General features: G+C 39.7%; 2 protein-coding genes across 2 annotated transcripts; both read left to right on the forward strand.

Moving 5' to 3' along the window:
* Window positions 1–1,124: 1,124 nt before the first annotated feature.
* On the forward strand, window positions 1,125–12,142 carry strip1 (striatin interacting protein 1; the record flags this gene model as incomplete). The annotated part of the gene is made up of 20 exons (XM_079218918.1): window positions 1,125–1,235; window positions 1,794–1,863; window positions 1,981–2,055; window positions 2,176–2,310; window positions 2,453–2,573; window positions 2,843–3,018; window positions 3,114–3,241; window positions 3,325–3,507; window positions 4,160–4,380; window positions 4,462–4,527; window positions 4,634–4,697; window positions 4,812–4,883; window positions 5,383–5,457; window positions 6,052–6,149; window positions 6,477–6,603; window positions 6,754–6,854; window positions 6,964–7,030; window positions 7,142–7,246; window positions 7,341–7,545; window positions 11,065–12,142. The coding sequence occupies 20 exons, from the start codon at window positions 1,125–1,127 to the stop codon at window positions 11,310–11,312; spliced, it is 2,448 nt and encodes an 815-aa protein (XP_079075044.1). The 3' UTR covers window positions 11,313–12,142.
* Window positions 12,143–13,067: 925 nt separating this feature from the next.
* On the forward strand, window positions 13,068–17,280 carry LOC306737021 (tripartite motif-containing protein 16-like; the record flags this gene model as incomplete). The annotated part of the gene is made up of 7 exons (XM_079218726.1): window positions 13,068–13,547; window positions 14,300–14,395; window positions 14,484–14,717; window positions 14,812–14,980; window positions 15,089–15,178; window positions 15,533–15,601; window positions 16,324–17,280. 7 exons carry the CDS (start codon window positions 13,068–13,070, stop codon window positions 16,869–16,871), a joined length of 1,686 nt encoding a protein of 561 aa, XP_079074852.1. The 3' UTR covers window positions 16,872–17,280.
* Between the last annotated feature and the right edge of the window lie 1,629 nt (window positions 17,281–18,909).

Consider the following 18,909-nt stretch of genomic DNA (forward strand, 5'->3'; position numbering starts at 1 on the left):
CGATATTTTCAACACTATCTGTATAGTTTGAAGAACATAATTACAGCAGTGTACACACCCTGTAAAAGTTCTGTGCACAGTTCCCTTTAATAAAATGCTGTTTAAATAAAATAATGACTCGGATGCATCATTTCACAGACATGATAAGGCTACAAGCAAATGCAATGTCTGGCTACAAGTTCAAGGTTATTAGGGCCTGAGCACTGACGTAGTCAGAGCGGAGGACCTATTGTTATTCTATCGTTTCTTATTATTTGTTATTCTTATTATAACGAACAGGGTTGCACAACGAAATTCAGATTGTAGTCCCATTTTGCTACGTAAGAAAATAAAAGAAAACACTGTATACATATGGAGGGTGGATGATGAACTTTGAAGTCTGTTGGTTCGGCAGCTGATACTTCAATATCTCTTTCCAGATGGCAGCAGGTTGTCGTGGATGGGTATTGTCTTCTCATTAGTTTGTGATGTTTCCAGTCAGGATGCTTTCTATTGCTCCTCTGTAAAAGTTTACAAGTACTTGTCACAGGAATTGTGCCTTCTTAAATTTCTGAACTAGTTACTTGCTGCACCTCAGCTCCATTGGTGTAGACATGGCTGTGCAGCCTCGCCTTTTTTTCTTCTTCTAAATTCAACAATCAGCTCCTTGGTTTTACTGATGTTGGTCAGTAGGTTGTTCTCTGAGCACCACTGTGCAAGATTGTTGATTTCTATATCATTGTTGTTTGTAATCTGGCCGATGACGGTAGTGTCATCTGCAAAGTACTACATACAAGTGACATACAAGTAAATACTACATACATGGCAGGAATACCGACCGAATAATCTCCGTGTGTATTTTTCATGTAATTACTGTACAAACAGTAATTACATTTTGCACTTTATTATTATTATTATTATTATTATTATTATATTATTATTATTATTATTATCTCTATTAATTTTATGTTGGACAGGAGAGAAACGGTTTTTCATATTTTCTGTATGTTTGCACATGTGGAAGAAATGGACAAATAAAGCTGACTTTACCTTATTACATGAAAAATATGAAAATGTGACCGAATCCAGTCCAACTCTCGCGGATGAACTAACGTCTCGCGAGAGGACACTGTGCCCAAAACATTATGGACGTCGGTGGGAACAGTGGTGTGTTTCCTGTAAATAATAAACAGAGAGCAATGCTACCCAACAAAGCCAGGGGCGAATTTACCCGCAACCCGAGAAAAGATTCAGAGGTACGTAAACCCAAGTTTTTAAATGAATGTCCAGCTCACTAATCGGAGACAGACGAGGCCTCTTCTGGGACACAACGATAGCTAGCAGTTAGCTAACTTAACTAACCATTCTGATGGGACTCGGCGACGTAAACTAACAGCAGCAACTGCGGGTCTATAAAGTATTCAAGCAGTGAACCTATATTTTGTTAGTGTTTCCCTTCTGGTTCATTGTTAACTTATATTGAACAGTAACGCAGCTCAGCAGGGCTAGCTAGCTAGCTGCTAGCTACTCACAGGCCAGACTGAACCGGCTGTCAGGAGCTGCTACCTGTTGAAAACGGGATCTCCCGAGTCCTTGTTGCCAGGGCTTCTTCTTTATAACGTATTGCTCTGGTTTGATAATGTAATATTGCATTACATTGTATATAATTGTCATTTATTTTGATATGTAGTATAATGATTTATTTTGATAGCTATCTGTCAGATTAATGCAGTTTGATGTCAGTTAGATTATTACTCTATAATAATAATTTCTTCAACAATAAAAGCATAACATGCGTCATGTGTTGTGTGCAGGGGCTGTCTGAGTCTCCGGACCTCGAGTTTAAATATGCTGATACAGACAAGTGGGCTGCAGAGCTGTCAGGTGTGTGTGTGTGTGTGGTCATCATGGACATTTCCTAACTTATGTGTTCCTCTGAATTTCATTCTTGCAACCTATAGTGTGTTCAGATTTATTTATTATATTTGATGTATGTTTCAGAGCTGTATAGTTATACGGAAGGACCAGAGTTTACTCTCAATAAGAAGTGCTTTGAGTTTGAATTCAGAACACATGGTATGTAGTTCAATTTGCATATCCACAGTCAAATCATAATGAATTCATCATAAACTCTTTATTACATCTCAGATTAAGAAGGTATATACATTTTATTATCTTTGTTTCTTTGTGTCTTAGTTTCAGATAAGAAGTGGACCGAGCTTGATGCAGCTCATCACAGAGCTCACGCCATGCGTCTGTTGGACGGTCTGGAGGTTATTGCCCGGGAGCGAAGGCTGAAGGTTGCCAGAGCCATCCTTTACATGGCTCAGGGTAAATCCGCATTATTTAAAACTGGTGGAGCACAGAAGGATTTTGTACACCGTGAAGTCTTGCCATGAGGGGCATTGATCAAAATGGCAATCTGTGTTTGTCTCTTTGTATATTTCACTGTGGGCCATTGGTTTGTCTCTAGGAACCTTTGGAGAGTGCAGCTCTGAGGCAGAGGTGCAGTACTGGATGAGATACAACATATTTCTGCTGCTGGATGTGGGGACCCTCTCTGCTCTGGTAGAGCTGCTCAACATGGAGATTGAGTATGTTCTTCATCAGTTTTTTTTTTCTGCAGAAGTCATCTTAAATTGATTTTTCTTCGCTCAAAAAGTTGTTAGTCTAAGTTTATTCAAAAATTATACAGCTTGTTGATTTGAAAAATCGGCTTAAGCTTTGCCAAACCAAAGTGAACAAAACAAAAATATGTGGATTGGCTTTGCAAAGCTACAATTTTACACATTTTCCGTTAAATTTATGATAGTAAAATGATCTGTTTCAGAAGAGTATAAAACATTTGTATTCTCCCTTTCAGTAACAGTGCTGCCTGCAGTAGTGCTGTCAGGAAACCAGCCATCTCCCTTGCTGACAGCACAGATCTCAGAGTGCTGCTCAACATAATGTACCTGATGGTGGAAACGATACAACAGGATGACCCAGCCGACAAGCCTGAATGGAAAATCATAAGGGAAACCTTCAGAGCAGAGCTGGGTAAGTTTCATAAGTGTCGGAAGCTGCAGTCATGTCACCAATATATAAACAAAACTTGGGAGCTGAACTAGTTCCAATCCAACTCTGCCATTCAGGATCTCCTCTGTTCAACAACGAGCCCATTTCGGTCATGCTCTTTGGCATGGTTACCAAGTTCTGCAGCGGTCATGCGCCTCACTTCCCAATGAAGAAGGTGTTGTTGCTGTTGTGGAAGAGCATACTGGTGAGACACATTAAATGCTTCCACATGAAGCAAAGTATTATCTGAAGTCAGGAGACAATTTATAATCCTCTCTTCTGTTTCAGTTTACACTTGGAGGGTTTGAGCAGCTCCAAAGCATAAAGGTCCAGAAGCGTGAGGAGCTGAGTCTCCCCCCTCTCCCGGAGGACAGCATTCGAGTAATTCGCAGCATGAGGGCTGCTTCTCCTCCTGCGTCTGCATCCGACCTCATAGAGCAGCAGCAAAAACGGGCGCGCCGTGAACACAAGGTAGACATTACTGCTCATACTGATTAGATTGAGATGTAAAAAAAGCAACCTTTATATAATTATAGTCGAGAGTTAATTTAAGTCATTTAAGGACATGTACCTAGTTGAACTATGACTATCAGAGGTTTTAGGTGCATCTGGAACAGAAAGAAACCGCTTCAAGAATGGTGTTTTTACAAAATTTGCCCAACAGGTATAGAATGGCAGCAACAACAAGGAGAGCCTCTTCAGTGAGTGCTCCATATTATGGCATTGAATAGCTCTACAAGCCATTTCCAACCATTTCAAATACTTACTTTTTATTAAGGCAGTTATCAGATTATTGCATTCCCGAAACTGCTACATTTAGTATCTGAGTGTTTACATTTAGACATGAATTGATACAGTAATCGTCCCTTTGTGCAAATCTTACCTGATGTTACTGGTTATACCTTCATGCTGCCAGTCCAAGTGTTCTTTGTGCCATTAAGTGCCAGTGTTTGTGCACATATTGTGCATCTCACCTTTCCACATTCAGTAGCTTTTGACTCTTTTCTTTGTGGTAATTTTGCCTTTTTCCACAGTTTGTTGTGGAAACCTGGATACAGCTGCATGACATTATTTATCATCATATATTTTCTACCTGTCAACGTCCTCCTTGTTTCTCACACAGGGGTTGATTAAGCAGGACAATCTAGACGCATTTAACGAAAAGGATCCTTACAAGGCCGACGACTCTCGTGAGGATGAGGACGACAACGATGACAATGACAACTCAATAGAGGCAGAGACTTTCCCTCTGGAGCGGGACGAGGTGATGCCTCCGGCTATTGCGCTCCCTCCATCAGAGAGGGTGTCCTTCCCCAAAGGACTGCCGTGGGCTCCGAAAGTCAGGTATTTATTGATCGCTTCCTTACTTACACAAAGCAAGAAAGAACCTGATTTGTCTTGACATTATTGTTTTTACTCCAACAGGGAAAAGGATATTGAAAATTTCCTGGAATCAAGTAGAAGTAAATTTATTGGTTACACACTTGGAAAGTAAGTTTTCTCCTTGTTTACTTTAATTAAAAAGTAACTCAAGACTATTGTTTCATACTGTGACTGTATTGTGTGTACTGAGTTTAATCTTGTCCATGTCTTGCAGTGATACAGACACAGTTGTTGGCTTGCCCAGGCCAATTCATGAGAGCATAAAGACGTTAAAGCAGGTATTGCATTTGCCTTCCACAATTTTGCATTATATCAGTTTTATACCTAGAGGATATTCTAAATGGCAATACTGCTGCTGGATTTACACATGTCAAGTTTTCATCTTTTTTCAGCACAAGTACATCTCCATTGCTGAAATACAGATTTCAAAGGAGGAGGAGTTTCAGAAAACCCCTCTGTCTGGAGTAAGTGGAACCAAAAACGTTAATGATTCACATAACCTGTTAACCTGGAATTCTTATTATATCTGTAGACGATGTCTGTCCTGTTGAAGACATCTTCATTTGTCAACTCCTCCAGCTTAACGCTGCCAAAAAAACAAAGAATATAAATTGTTATATATTTTCTATTATGCTCTTACAAGTAGTTTTTGTTTAACTTTAAACTGCACATTACTCTTGCTCTCTGGAGAACCAGAACCAGCACGGTACGGGGGAGACTATTAGACCCTACTGCAGAAAAATTAAGTTTTCTATATGGAATCTGGTGCTCGGAAACTACTGTTTTTATCCACAGGGACCGCCAAATTCAAAACAAAAGGAAAGTTCCTCGTAGTAGATTAAGTCGTTATTCTTTCTTCAAGTTAAGGATAGCAGAGGTTTTAAGACCAATCTGTCTCGAGGGTTCATGGTGATGTTATTTTATGTGTTTGATGTCTCTTGTTTTCTCCCTCCTCATTATCAGGGTGAAGAGGAGGTGGAGATGTCCTCCACTGAGCTGCTCTATCAGGGAATTCTGCCCAGTTTGCCTCAGTACATGGTTAGTGCTGTTTGGGGTCGGGTATTCTCTGTGGTACTGTGGGTCATGTATGACTCCTGTTACAATATGCTTGACACAGCATTTATTATTTAAACTTTCATATGTATAGTATTGCTAAATGAAATTGATGTGAATTGATTCTGTATAAAAGTAACCATACAAATCTATATTGTGCACCATATCGTTTTATGTTGTGGCAAATACTGTAATCAACCCGCATAGAGAAGACTGTGTTATAACATATTTTAATGTGTTTCAGTTCCTTGTGTTTAGGCAAATTAAGCATGTATGAGCGCAGAAATGAGCTTGAACAATGTCAGCGGCTATGCTGCTTTAAAATAAGGCAAGTTGGGAAGTTAAATTCCTAAAGAAGCAGCACAAATTACATAACTCAAATACAAAATGTTACTGCATTAAGGCAAACATACAATTTGGGTATTGGATGTTTAGCCACTGCACGGTATCGTTGCTTCATCTGTGTTAATAGTACAAATATCAACCATCACTGTTCATCTAATCCAGCCCTTCAGAAGCAGCTATGAGTTTCCGTGTCAGACTGTAACTGACTCCACGGTTTGTCTCCCTGAATGTCAGATTGCTCTGCTTAAGATCTTGCTGGCAGCAGCTCCGACTTCCAAAGCCAAGACGGACTCCATCAACATCCTGGCCGACGTGCTGCCGGAGGAGATGCCGTAAGTGGTGCAGGGCCTCTAAAAGGATTTTAACAGCTTTGCCTGTTCCTTCTCCAGTGCAGCATTCTGTTCTGAACAAGGAAAATATCCTGACTTTAGTAACAATTTGTCAATTAGACTAATGTCTGAAGTGGAAAAAACAATACTGGTGTCTGTTTTACTTTTGATTTACAGGTTCAAGATAGTATAGCCAAAGGTCTGGTTAATAGGGGTTTAAAGATTTAAAATTCAATTTGAACATAAAAAAGAGATGAATAAATCCCATCAAAGTGAAAGACTTTGTCGAGGATCATCGGTTAACTTAAAATTGTTGATCTTATTCTGCAGGACCACAGTGTTGCAAAGCATGAAACTTGGTGTTGATGTTAATCGACACAAGGAGGTCATCGTGAAGGCCATCTCGGCGATCCTGCTGCTGCTTCTGAAGCACTTCAAACTTAACCACATCTACCAGGTACATCACACACCTTTGATATCACAAGATTACATGTAACTGTATTAGATATTTCCTTTAATTTATGAAAAGTACCTCTTGATCTCATTGTTGTTTATTTTACTTTGATATAAGGACAAAAATAAATGTCTTTGTATGCTTATCTCATAGTTTGAGTACATGGCTCAACACCTGGTGTTTGCCAACTGCATCCCTCTCATCCTGAAGTTCTTCAACCAGAACATCATGTCTTACATCACAGCTAAAAACAGGTATCATGGCCTCTTTAAATTACAAAAAATCACAACTTTCATGAGCAATAAATCTAATGAAAGGGTACTTAAATGGCCTTTTTTCACTTATTTTTCCTTTCCCTGATAGCATTTCAGTGCTTGACTTTCCTTATTGTGTGGTGCATGAGCTCCCGGAGTTAACAGCAGAGAGTTTGGTGAGTTTTCAGTTGTTTCATATGTTGTCACCATCTGACAAAGCAGAGTTTTTGCTTTGACTAATTAAGTCAAAAGTAGAAGTGTAATTTTTTTATGTGGACATTTTACAGGAAGCGGGGGATAATAATCAGTTTTGCTGGAGAAATCTGTTCTCCTGTATTAACCTGCTGAGGATCCTCAACAAGCTGACCAAGTGGAAGCACTCCAGAACAATGGTGAGCTCATTTCCCATCAAATAGCATTTATCATGACAGAGCGTGTCATGGTTCCATCAATTGAAAATATTATGTTTCATGTTTTCCCTCCCAGATGCTGGTGGTGTTTAAGTCCGCTCCCATCCTGAAGAGGGCGCTAAAGGTCAAGCAGGCCATGATGCAGCTTTACGTCCTCAAGCTGCTCAAAGTTCAGACCAAATACCTGGGACGTCAGTGGAGGAAGAGCAACATGAAGACCATGTCTGCCATCTATCAGAAGGTCCGACACCGGCTTAACGACGACTGGGCCTACGGTAACGGTGAGTGGAAACACACACGAATAGCCAGCATGTTCTGTTAGATGTTGCTGAGGTTTGAAGATAATAATAATAATACATTTTATTTGTATAGTGCTTTAAAAGGTCACTCAAGGTATTTTACATGGTAAATATAAACGATAGAAGCAACAACAATATAAATAAGAGAGATGACAATAGTTAGAAACAAAATAAAAACATAATGATCTAGCAACACAGGTTAAAAGCAGATTTAAATAAAACATTTTAAGTGCTGTTTTGAAAGTGGTGAGTAATGGAGGATGTCTGAGGTGATGGGGAGAGAGTTCCAGAGGGATGGGCGGCCATGGAGGCCTCGTTTCTTGGACAAAGGAGGGGTTGTAAGGAGGTTGGCGTCAGCAGATCTGAGGTGTTGATGCAGGAGGTCAGAGAGGTATGAATGTGTTGAGTGTTGTGAAGAGCTTTGTAAGTGATGAGGAGAATCTTGAACTGGATTATTTGCTGTATGGGGAGCCAGTGGAGGTTCTGGAGGCCTTGGGGTTCATGTGGTCTCTGGTGCGGGAGTGGGAGAGCAGACGAGCAGCTGAGTTCTGGATGTATTGTAGTTTGTTGATGGTTTTGGTGGATGTGCCGTAAAGGAAGCTGTTGCAGTGGTCCAGTCGAGAGGTGATGAAAGCGTAGATGAGTGTTCCCAAGAGGGAGGGGCGTAGACGGGCAATGTTTTTAAGATTAAAGAAGGTGGTTTCTTGTGATGTGATTGACGTGGCGTTCAAAGGAGAGGGTTGGGCCAAAGATGACATCAAGGTTACAGACGTGTGTGGAGGCAGGAACAGAGATGCCATCAATGCAGAGGGAGAAGTTGTGGTGGGATTTGTTGAGTTATTTGAGGCTGATGATGAGGATTTCAGATTTGTCGTTGTTGAGTTTGAGATGTTATTGAAGGTTTATTTTATTTAAGTTTTAAAGAGGCTGTGGAGTTTTGGGAGAAGGACTTCAGCTCAGAGGTGTGTGCTCAGAAACTGTCTGAAATTGTTGGAGCCGCGGCCACCGCTCGTGAACGTCTGCCTTCATGGCTGAGCACTAGGGCTGCAACTAACGATTATTTTAATAATCGATTAATCGGTTGATTATTTTTTAGATTAATCGATGAATCGGATAAAAAAATGTTTTTATCAAAAAAGCGTTCATTTCCAACCCTTTATTCAAAAACAGAAGTGACAGTGCAAAACATCTTCATAAAGTGCACAAACAGGTTGCTCCTTGAACATCCCTGAGCTGTTAATTAAAACAACAAAATGGACTAACACTAAAAACATACACATCTATGCTTTACATCTGCCAAATGTGAGCCCTTTTTACTGTAATTGATCCCTCCAGAGGCTGCCTTTACATACCCTGCTTTATCAATATGTATGAAATACTGGGACAGAGGGAAGCTGTACTGCTCCATATAGAGCGTCCTCTTCCTTAAACTCTTTCATTCTGGGTCTCTTATGACCACAACGTCACGTTGTTGGCTAAGCCCAACTACGTTCATTTTACTTAAAGTAAGTAAAAAATAAAAAAAAACCTGCAGCCAGATCCGCCGGTGTGCCGGTTTAACGTTAACGAGTGACAGCGTGAACTGAACCAGACCGGGGGGTGACGGCATGTTTCATCACGTTACGTTTTTTTACAAGCAAGACTGAACTGTAACGGAACATAACGTAACTTTAACGACAATACACAACCAAACACGTTAGCTAACGCGAAAGCAAGCTGACTAGCTTCCATTAAAAACAAGTTTGAGGAACATGAAGACGCTGATTGGCCAAGACTCGACTTGTCAAAGATCTTCTATTTTTGAGAACATCACAACCTCAGCTTTTCTCGTGTCTCACTCCAATCTCAGAAACGCTGGCCGGCCAGTTGCTCTGCTACGCTCTTTTTTTTTCTTCTCCGCGACTTATTGCCCGGCGTAATAATCGCGCGACACAACGAATCGATAATGAAATTCGTTGCCAACACTTTTGATAATCGATTTTTATTGATTTTATCGATTCGTTGTTGCAGCCCTACTGAGCACGAATCAACGCTGAGCTCAGGCTCGCTGGCCCGCGACCTTCAGAGAAGTTCGGCACGGTTGTGAAAAACAGCACCAACATACAGCAATTCTCCGAGCGTGTGTCACCCCAAGTGCCTCGACTAGATCTTCGCTGAGAGAATCCTGGTTTAAATTTGAGTGGGACAGTTTCACCAAAACCCAATAATAGGTAATAGTTTGAATTAATAAAGGACCTACCGCAATCTAGATAACGGTTAATTGGTTTTATCCTTATGACCGGTGGTTATTTTACTAGTTAGTACTCACGCGAAAAACAATTAACTTTATTATATATACGCTTGCTGTGTTTTTTTTAGCGCGGTTTAAGGCTTAGATATTAATCATTTATGAGCTATCAGTTTTAATAATTTGTGACAAACTCTCCATGGGGATTTAGCAGCTATGAATCCCTCTACCCGCCTGTAGACAAAGGTGTCCGGCCGGGAGCCAAAATTATTACTCTGACTGACGGATTTCTACACCTACATTCACCTCAACCAACAACACGTCTAACCATGACACCTTCTTAGAGATACTTATATCCTTTCCCTTGCTCCTGGTGACTTCTCCTTTTTAGTACTTCAGTCGGGACAAGCCTCTACTCGCCCAATTTCATAATTGATATCCTTATCAAAACAATCACATGGTGTTACAGGTTATACATGAATAAGAGACAGAATAAGAGATGAACACATTACAAAAAGGACAGGAGTTAATAAATGATTCTGGTTACATTACATGTTGCCAAGCAGTGACTATATGGTAAGAGTATTTCCCAAATATATTGTACTCTTTTGCAAGGTGGATAATGGTCTCTATTAGACGGTGAGCATCACGTTATATCATAAGACGAAATAATACATAGAAATACTAATTAAAACTTTAAAACAGCAGAATACCCAGAATTAAAGGATGGCTATATTAATCGTTTATTAGGTCTTTATCCTGCTTCAGCTTCGTCTTTCAGTAGGAAAGCCCTACAGCAGTTCCGTTATTTATGGTGACCGGTTGTATAGTTCTCCTTTTTTTCGGGGGACCGTTAGCCGTTTTTAGTATCTCTACATCCTGCTATGCTGAATAACGCAGGAAGTGAGCATACTAACGTATGCATAGGATCTTTGGCAGTCGTCAGACGGTTAGTTGAGCTTATTATGTTGCTAACTCATTAATCTATGAAACTGCAGAGTCTCTAACAGACACGTACTTAATGGCTCAACAGGCCCGATGAGTCGTGTTACTTTATAAACTATCAAAATTTTATTTTGATGAAAAGAAATCAAATGGTTTTCTTTGGGTTTTCACAAACATTTTATAGACCAAACTATTAACAAGATGATTATGGGATTATTTGGTAGTGAGAATAGTCGTGAGTTGCAGTCCAAGTGAAGGTCAGAGGCTGTATTTCCACCCGGAGCAGACCAAAGTGCACTAACCATGAACCTCTGTTTGTCCCGGAGCAGATCTGGATGCCCGGCCCTGGGACTTCCAGGCCGAGGAGTGCGCTCTGCGGGCCAACATTGAGCGCTTCAACAGTCGCCGCTACGACAAGAGCCACATCAACCCGGACTTCCTGCCCGTGGACAACTGTCTGCAAAGTGTACTGGGTCAGCGGGTGGACCTGCCCGAGGACTTCCAGATGAACTATGACCTCTGGCTGGAGCGGGAGGTCTTCTCCAAACCCATTTCCTGGGAAGAACTGCTACAGTGAGAATCAACGACTTTTGTAAAAAAAAGTTTCAATCAGGAGTTCAGACAAACACCGACAGTGCTCTCAGCATTTAGTTTCATGTTCTGTACAGACTGAAGGGGACGGATGGATTTTATTCTCTAAAGGGGAAGGTGTAGACTTACAATCATCATATTTTACAACAATCCGAAAAAACACTTTATGAACTATTGAGACTTTTCCTGACACTAATGCCACCCACAGGTGTTACAACTCTTAACTCTTTGTTGAGGTATAAGATGTTAATAAATATAACATTCCCTTGTACAGCTCATGAATTGTTATCCTTCAGATATAGGAAAGGAACGGGGTTGGGGCTTTTTAGTCTTAATTGTTGTATGTACAATTAAAAACATATATTACATTTTAATAGTTATCACGTGAAGAGGACAAACTTCTGTTTCATCTGACTTTCCTTTTGTTGTTACCCTACATTTGCAAATGATTTACATTTTATTTGCATTATTCTGGGTTTCTCATCTGAGAGCTGCTGACACACCTTTACATTGGGACCACGGAGGAAAGCGTTCAGACCTTCACCGACCACAAGGCTGAATGGACAATACAGCCTTGATTTTACTTTTTTATTTTTAACTCATTAGTATTAATATGCTTTGCTGTATGGAAGAAGGAATGTTAACATAATGCGATTGTGTGAGAGAAAAGAGAAACATTTAACATTTAACGTTTCTGAGCTGAACTGAAAAGGATAACTCTGTTTCATTTCCAGTTCCAGAACCAGTTTGCTCTGTCTTTTTATTCCTTTAAACTTTGTTATTTTTGTTTTATAATAAAGGTTAATGAAATGAGAATACATGTACATTGTGAAACTTATTTATCATAGCTCTGTCTTAGTTTTACATGGACTTAAATACTGTAATAAAATTGTACTGGCATTTGTGTAGCATTTGTTTTTCTTTTTAAAAGATTATTCTTTTTAGATTTTTGCCTATATTTGATAGTAGCAGGGAATGTGGAGGATTGTTTAAGTCTGTTAAAACGAGTCTTGTGTTAAACATTGTCACGGCAAAATGTAACTTTACCACGTGTTAAGCCTTTTTAAGCTAATAAGATGAATATCGAAAACCAAAACTTATCTTTAAAGTAGTTATTCTTGCAAGTAGAGGCTCAGTTACAAAGAGCCACAATGTCAGCACAGCGTTATAAAGACAGTTTACAGGGGAGGGGTCTATTATTGGAATACTCTGCTTACAAACAAAGGAGTACTTATTGTCATGATCACACGACATATAGATACATACATGTTTCCTGCAAAGAGGGCTTTGTCAGCGTGGTCAGCACACACACATGCTAATAGGTATGACATATAAGCACAAGTCCTTTATTCATAAAAGGGACAGCTGCTGCATAAACCATGAATCACTATGCAGAGAATACATTTTGTTTGATGTTCAAAAAAGTACTTTGGTTGGATAGAGGGATGATATGAAAAAGTAATTAGTATCGCAGGTGTGTGAAAAATGCTCTGGACAAAAACAGTTGTATAAGTCAATGAAGAACACTTCTCAACGTTTCTACCCAAATCAAAATGTATAATAAAAGGTCACTGACTGCAGGGCAGAAGGCTCCATCACACCACCATTGTTGCCCTTTTCTTTGTTCCGCCCTTCTCACTTCAAATATTTTCGTCACGCCCATCCCTTCAAATTTCAGGAAACCAAAACGGAATCAGAAATGAAACTTAACACATGACAGCTGTCTTCCTCCCTCCCAGCCATGGCAGAGCCCCTCATCACCCTGAAGGCGAACCGCCTTTGCTGTCAAGTCTGCGGCGAACATTTCAGGAATCCCGCAACTATTTCTTGCGGGCACAGCTTCTGCATGCTGTGCATCCTTAACCGCCTGGATCGCGACGAGAGGCTGAAACGCGCCTGCGTGTGTCCTGAATGCGGCCACAGGTTCCTCAGCAGGCCTTCGCCGATCAGGAACACAACTTTAGCCGACTTGGTGAGGGACATGGAGAGGCGGGACGCCAAGAGGAAACACCCGGGGGAGTCCACGCAGGCCCCGAAGAGAGCCACCGTGAGCTGTGTCGAGACAGGAACTTCATCCGGAAGCAATCTGTGCGCGAGGCACAGCTGCCCTCTGGATATCTACTGCTGCACCGACGAGCGGATCATCTGTGCGCAGTGCGCCTCAGCCGAGCACAGGGGACACACCATCGGGTACGTCCGAGAAGAAAGGAGGAGAAAACAGGTACGTGCAGCAAACCAACATGTTTTCGGGTTGCCACTTCTCAAGAGAGACTTGAGAGAATTTCTTTAAGGATGAACTGATTCGATTTGGGGATTGGGGTCAAAGCTCACTGTGACCTCTCAAAACACGTACTTAACTCACTAATTGTGACAACATTTCACACACATGTATAATTGGATGAAGTGATGACATTGTATATCCATAAGGTCAAAGGTCAACCTCACTGTGACAGTTCTTTTCTGTCCATTATTTAATGCCACAATAACTCAGGAACAGAAGGCGAAAATGTGATAGTATATGTTTTTGTTTTATAATAAAGACCAATGAAATGAGAATACTTGTAAATTGTAAAAGTTATTTCTCATGGCTTTGTCTTAGTTTTACATGGACTTACATACTGTAATAAAATGGTACTGTCATTTGTATAGCATTTCTTTCTTTTTTTATGTTTGCCTATATTTGATAGTGGTAGAATAGATACAGACAGGCAATGTGGAGGATTGTTTAAGTCTGTTAAAAAAAGTATTTTGTGTTAAACATGAATTCCAATAATTGATGGTGATTCTTAACAGCCAAAAATGGTAGATACACTTATGTGAATTAATTAAATGTTTCATAGAGAAAGCCACCAAACTACATTAAGCACTTCCAACAGGCACAAAAAGTATGCCATATTGACACGCCTTCTCATACTGACAAGGTTTCATAAAACTAAACAAGTAATGTGTGTTTCTGTCCAACACACACTGAAGGAGGAGCTGAGGATCATACAAACAAGATCCAAGCAGATTCTCCAGGAACAAGAAAAGAAATGTAAGAACATGGGGAAGACTCTCAAACAGATTCCGGTGAGAACATGTGTATACGGTGTATCCTCTGTATCCCAAATGGAATAGATGCAGGACTCCTCAGCTCTCACACATGTGTTTACAACAGGAGGAGGCGAGAGAGACACAAAACTCCTGTGAAAGCGTCTTGGCCGGCATCATTGACTCCATCCAGAGACATTACATGTCAGTGAGGGAGCTGATCAGAGGACAAGAGGAGCAGGCAGCAGCTCAGGTCGAGATCTCCCTAAAGACCCTGCAGGTGAAGATGGAGGATATGAGGAAGAGAGATGCTGAGCTGGATCGTCTGGCACAGACTGACAGCGATGCTCTTTTCTTGCAGGTACTTTGATCACAATTATGTTGATGTGAACTGAATCTGTATCATAGATGATGTTCTAATTCTCTGTCTCTTTTGCAACCCTCTTTTTTCACAGGGCTGGCTGTCAATGCAGCACCTCTGTGAAAAAGAATATCTCCATCCTCTCATTGAGGACTCAGAGGATCCTCTTCTCCCCTTTGAGTTTACAAAGAGAGCCGTCAGTCAGCTCGGGGAGCAACTGGAGAAATTTTGCGATCAAAGATTTTCCTTAATCTCTCAAACTGGTGTGTATCTTTGTTAATGTGGAAATATTTTACCTTCAATTTTTAATTTAATATGTACACAGTAGTTCTATATTTCATGGCTTTTTCATGGATATTTATTCAATATAGCTGACGGTGGAGAGCAGCAGGAATCGGAAGAAGAGTCAGAGGAAGACGACATGCAGCAAAGATGTGAAGCCAGTAACACACAGTCCAATGGTCTGGTCTAACGTTATTATTATTATTATTATTATTATATATATATATATATATATATATATATATATATATATATATATATATATATATATATATATATATAATATATATCTATATATATATATATTTATTAATACATATAAGTAAACAGTAATAAAACAGTAAAACTAATCCACAATAGCACTATTATATATACAGACAGAATAAACAAGTATTTAAAAATGTATTTATACTGCACCAGTTGTGGTTTGGAGCCATTGTTGGTGTTATAAGTAGCACCTGTGCTTTTCCTTCTATGACAAGTCAAGAGTCTGCCAGCAGTGACCCTTAATGAAGCTCTTAAATGGTCTCTAGGTCTCTCTGGAGCGACCAACATGACTGAAGAGAACGTGGAGCCTAAAACCAGAGCAGAGTTCCTGCAGTGTGAGTCTGTCTTCTGATGCACCAACAGCCCGATTATCAACCCTTTGCTCCACATATCTGAACCACTCACATGTAGGCAGACAGTGATGAAAAAGTAACTAAGTACATTAATAACAACCAGATACTTATGCTTTACTCTACTACATATCAGAAGGAAATATTGTACTTTTCACTTACATTTATGACAGCTGTAGTCACTTTTCCGTTTCCGTTTTTACTTAAAAAAGACATAAGAAGCTTATATAATAATCATATTGTTAACATTGCTTGTACTCCTACAAACAATTATTTTTTACAGTATTAATCTGAATAAATGCTATTGTCTCAAACAGGTAAAGAATCAATAACATAACAAAGAAAAAAAACAAATGTACATTAATGCAGCAGAACTTAATTGTTTCATCTCAGATTCATCTTGTTGAACCTTAAGTTGGGACCAATAACTGTATATGAGCTCCACTTTGACCAGCTGCAACAGCAACTTGTTCCTTGCACATTGATACATTAGTATGAATCATCTAATAATGTCATATATTATAATATATCAGTTACAGGGAAAACATTTCTGCAGATCTTCTCATACGTCTGTATTTTAGTAGAACGTTTACTTCCTAAACTAAAGGATCTGAATACGTTCTCCACTACTGTAAGTAGACCGCGTCAACCACAACTGTGTTCCCAAAGTGCTAATTGTATATTCACGTTTGTCGTTATCACCTCAGATGCCTGTTGCCTCAGCCTGGACCCCACCACAGCTCATGAGAACCTGGTTATTTCTGCAGGAGACAAAGAAGTGAGGCTGAGCCCTCTCAAGGGAAAGAGCCCAGCTGTTCGTTGCCCACAAAGGTTCCTCCACAGAAAGCAGGTGCTGTGCAGGGAGGGACTGCATGCCGAGCGCTGCTACTATGAGATAGAGGTGGAAGGAGACAAGGCTGAGATCGCCCTCGCCTACAAAGGAATAGACAGAAAATCTCGCTCCCAACTGTCAGCTTTTGGGGCAAATGCCATATCCTGGAGTCTTGATCGCTCCGCAAATTACTCTGTGAGCCACAGAGCCGACAGCGTCCAGCTCACAACATGCCCAAGTCAACGCAGGCTCGGTGTCTATCTGAACTTCAAAGAGGGAACTCTTTCATTCTACGAGGTGTCAGGCAGAATGATGTTTCTTTACAAGGTTAAAGCTGAATTTACAGAGCCTCTGTATCCGGGCTTCTGGCTCGGAGAGAAATGTTGCATCAGGATCTGTGATTTGAGACTGGACGAACTGTGAACTATACCTGAGAAAAAGGGCCGGTTTGAAGGTTGGTTGTTTCCTATGGGGTTTCCCAACATCATGTAGTCCCAAAAGTCCCTCTGGAGCCACATCTTGACAGATTGTTTGGTTGATGAAAGGGGACACAGTTACATATTTGTGTACATTGGAAGTAACAGTAATACAGTGGAAAGGGAATAATGTAACTGCCCTCATACAACATATCATTGTGCTTTTTTATTTGTAAAAAACAAAGCTCTGCAGGTGCCCGGACCTGATTTGGAAATCACCGTCTTAAAGTTAATTACTTGAATAATTGACTTGTTCTCGATAATCAAACTGAACAGATGCATTAACAAACATAACACAGCATTGTCTTACACGTTGTACATCATACTTTCTTGAACTTAATTTTATTTTCATATCTGCTTGCTGTTGTTTTTTTTGTTGTAAACTTCAATACTTCATAAGTATATTTAAAACTATTACACACAGAAGCTACATGTGCAGTTGTTTTTAATCTGAAAACAGTTAGCGGCTACATAGAACAACATGGGTAACTAATTAATATCTGTATTTATTTAATTCTGCTTCATTTTCAATAACAACTATAACAAATGTAGGTAGTAGACATATATACAGTAGAAAGTTTTAGCCAAGAGCTAGCCATGCTAGCAGCAATGTGAGGCTGTTCTCAGGTACAGGTGCGCAGGTGCTTTGAGCTAAATGCTAACGTCAGCTTGCTCACAATGCTGATGGTAAACAGGTAACATTTTTACCATCATAATTTAAATAATTTGCTTAGTAACATTCCTGACGATGTCACGTTCCCAATGTAAACTTATAAATTGCATTTTTTTTTTTTTAAACCTGGAAAAAAAAATCCGACAGCAGCTTGTCCACTCTTTATTATTACTATTTTTGGATCACATTTTTTTTTACAATAATTGTCAGTATGATACAATCATAATATGACTGAGGAGAGAGAGAGAGATAGAGAAGCTGTAAAGAGACATTTATAAACGTGTCTCCTGTACAGACAGTGCTTGAAACGTGTGCTCAGTAAGGCCCTGCACCCACAGGTAAAAGAAGGAATCCACACACATACATATATATATATATATATATATATATATATATATATATATATATATATATATATATATATATATATATATATATATATATAGTTCACCCTCACACACTCACACACATGTATTATATTTACATACGCACACACACTTCAGCACTTGTAAGGAAAAGTCGTAACATTCCTGTGGCTCTAATGGGCAGCTCCTAATCATTACTATTATCTGACACTAATGTGTCAATCTTAAATTGTTCTGCAGTTTAATAACTTGATATTGCTTTTGCACCATGAGGACAACAAAACAAACCCTAACTTCTTTTTGCAGTCCGAGTGAAAAAAAAGTGCATTAATCACATTCATTATTACTTTATATTGCATTTACTGCTAAAACAGTAACTTTTTAAGACAATGATATACATCACATGGATAGAATCTATCTTGATTACACAAGATTATTTATAGACTTGAACAACAAGGAGATCTCTACATGACACATTCTCAGCAGGAAGCGCCTGGCTCACAAGACTAAAACAAGACGAGATAAAACAAGACATGAAGTTTAGAGCCACACTAGACAGCAAGACAGTGATGCTCTTTAAACCCAGAACACAAAACTGCTGCTCGGATGCAACATGAAGGAACAAATCTAGCTCTAAAGGGGCAATAAATGTGACAGTTTTGAATTCTGGATGCCGTGTGATTGCATACCTAGTTACGACGTGAGCGTGGTGTGTGCTCATGTGGATCTAGATGTATCAGCCCATCTCCAGTAATGTGACAAAAGAAATAAGGACACAAAAAACACATGAAAAACACATTTCTGTCGAAATAAACTAGTCGGAATGTGCTCCTTTTGGTTTGGCTCAACTTTTTAGTCTAAAAAAACAACACCATTTAATATAATGAATTGACCAAATATGCAAAACTTTAAAAGCTAATTTAGGCTTTTTAAATGACTACAAGCCA

Source organism: Taurulus bubalis (genome assembly GCF_910589615.1).
Source record: "Taurulus bubalis genome assembly, chromosome: 5".
Taxonomy (NCBI): Eukaryota; Metazoa; Chordata; class Actinopteri; order Perciformes; family Cottidae; genus Taurulus; species Taurulus bubalis.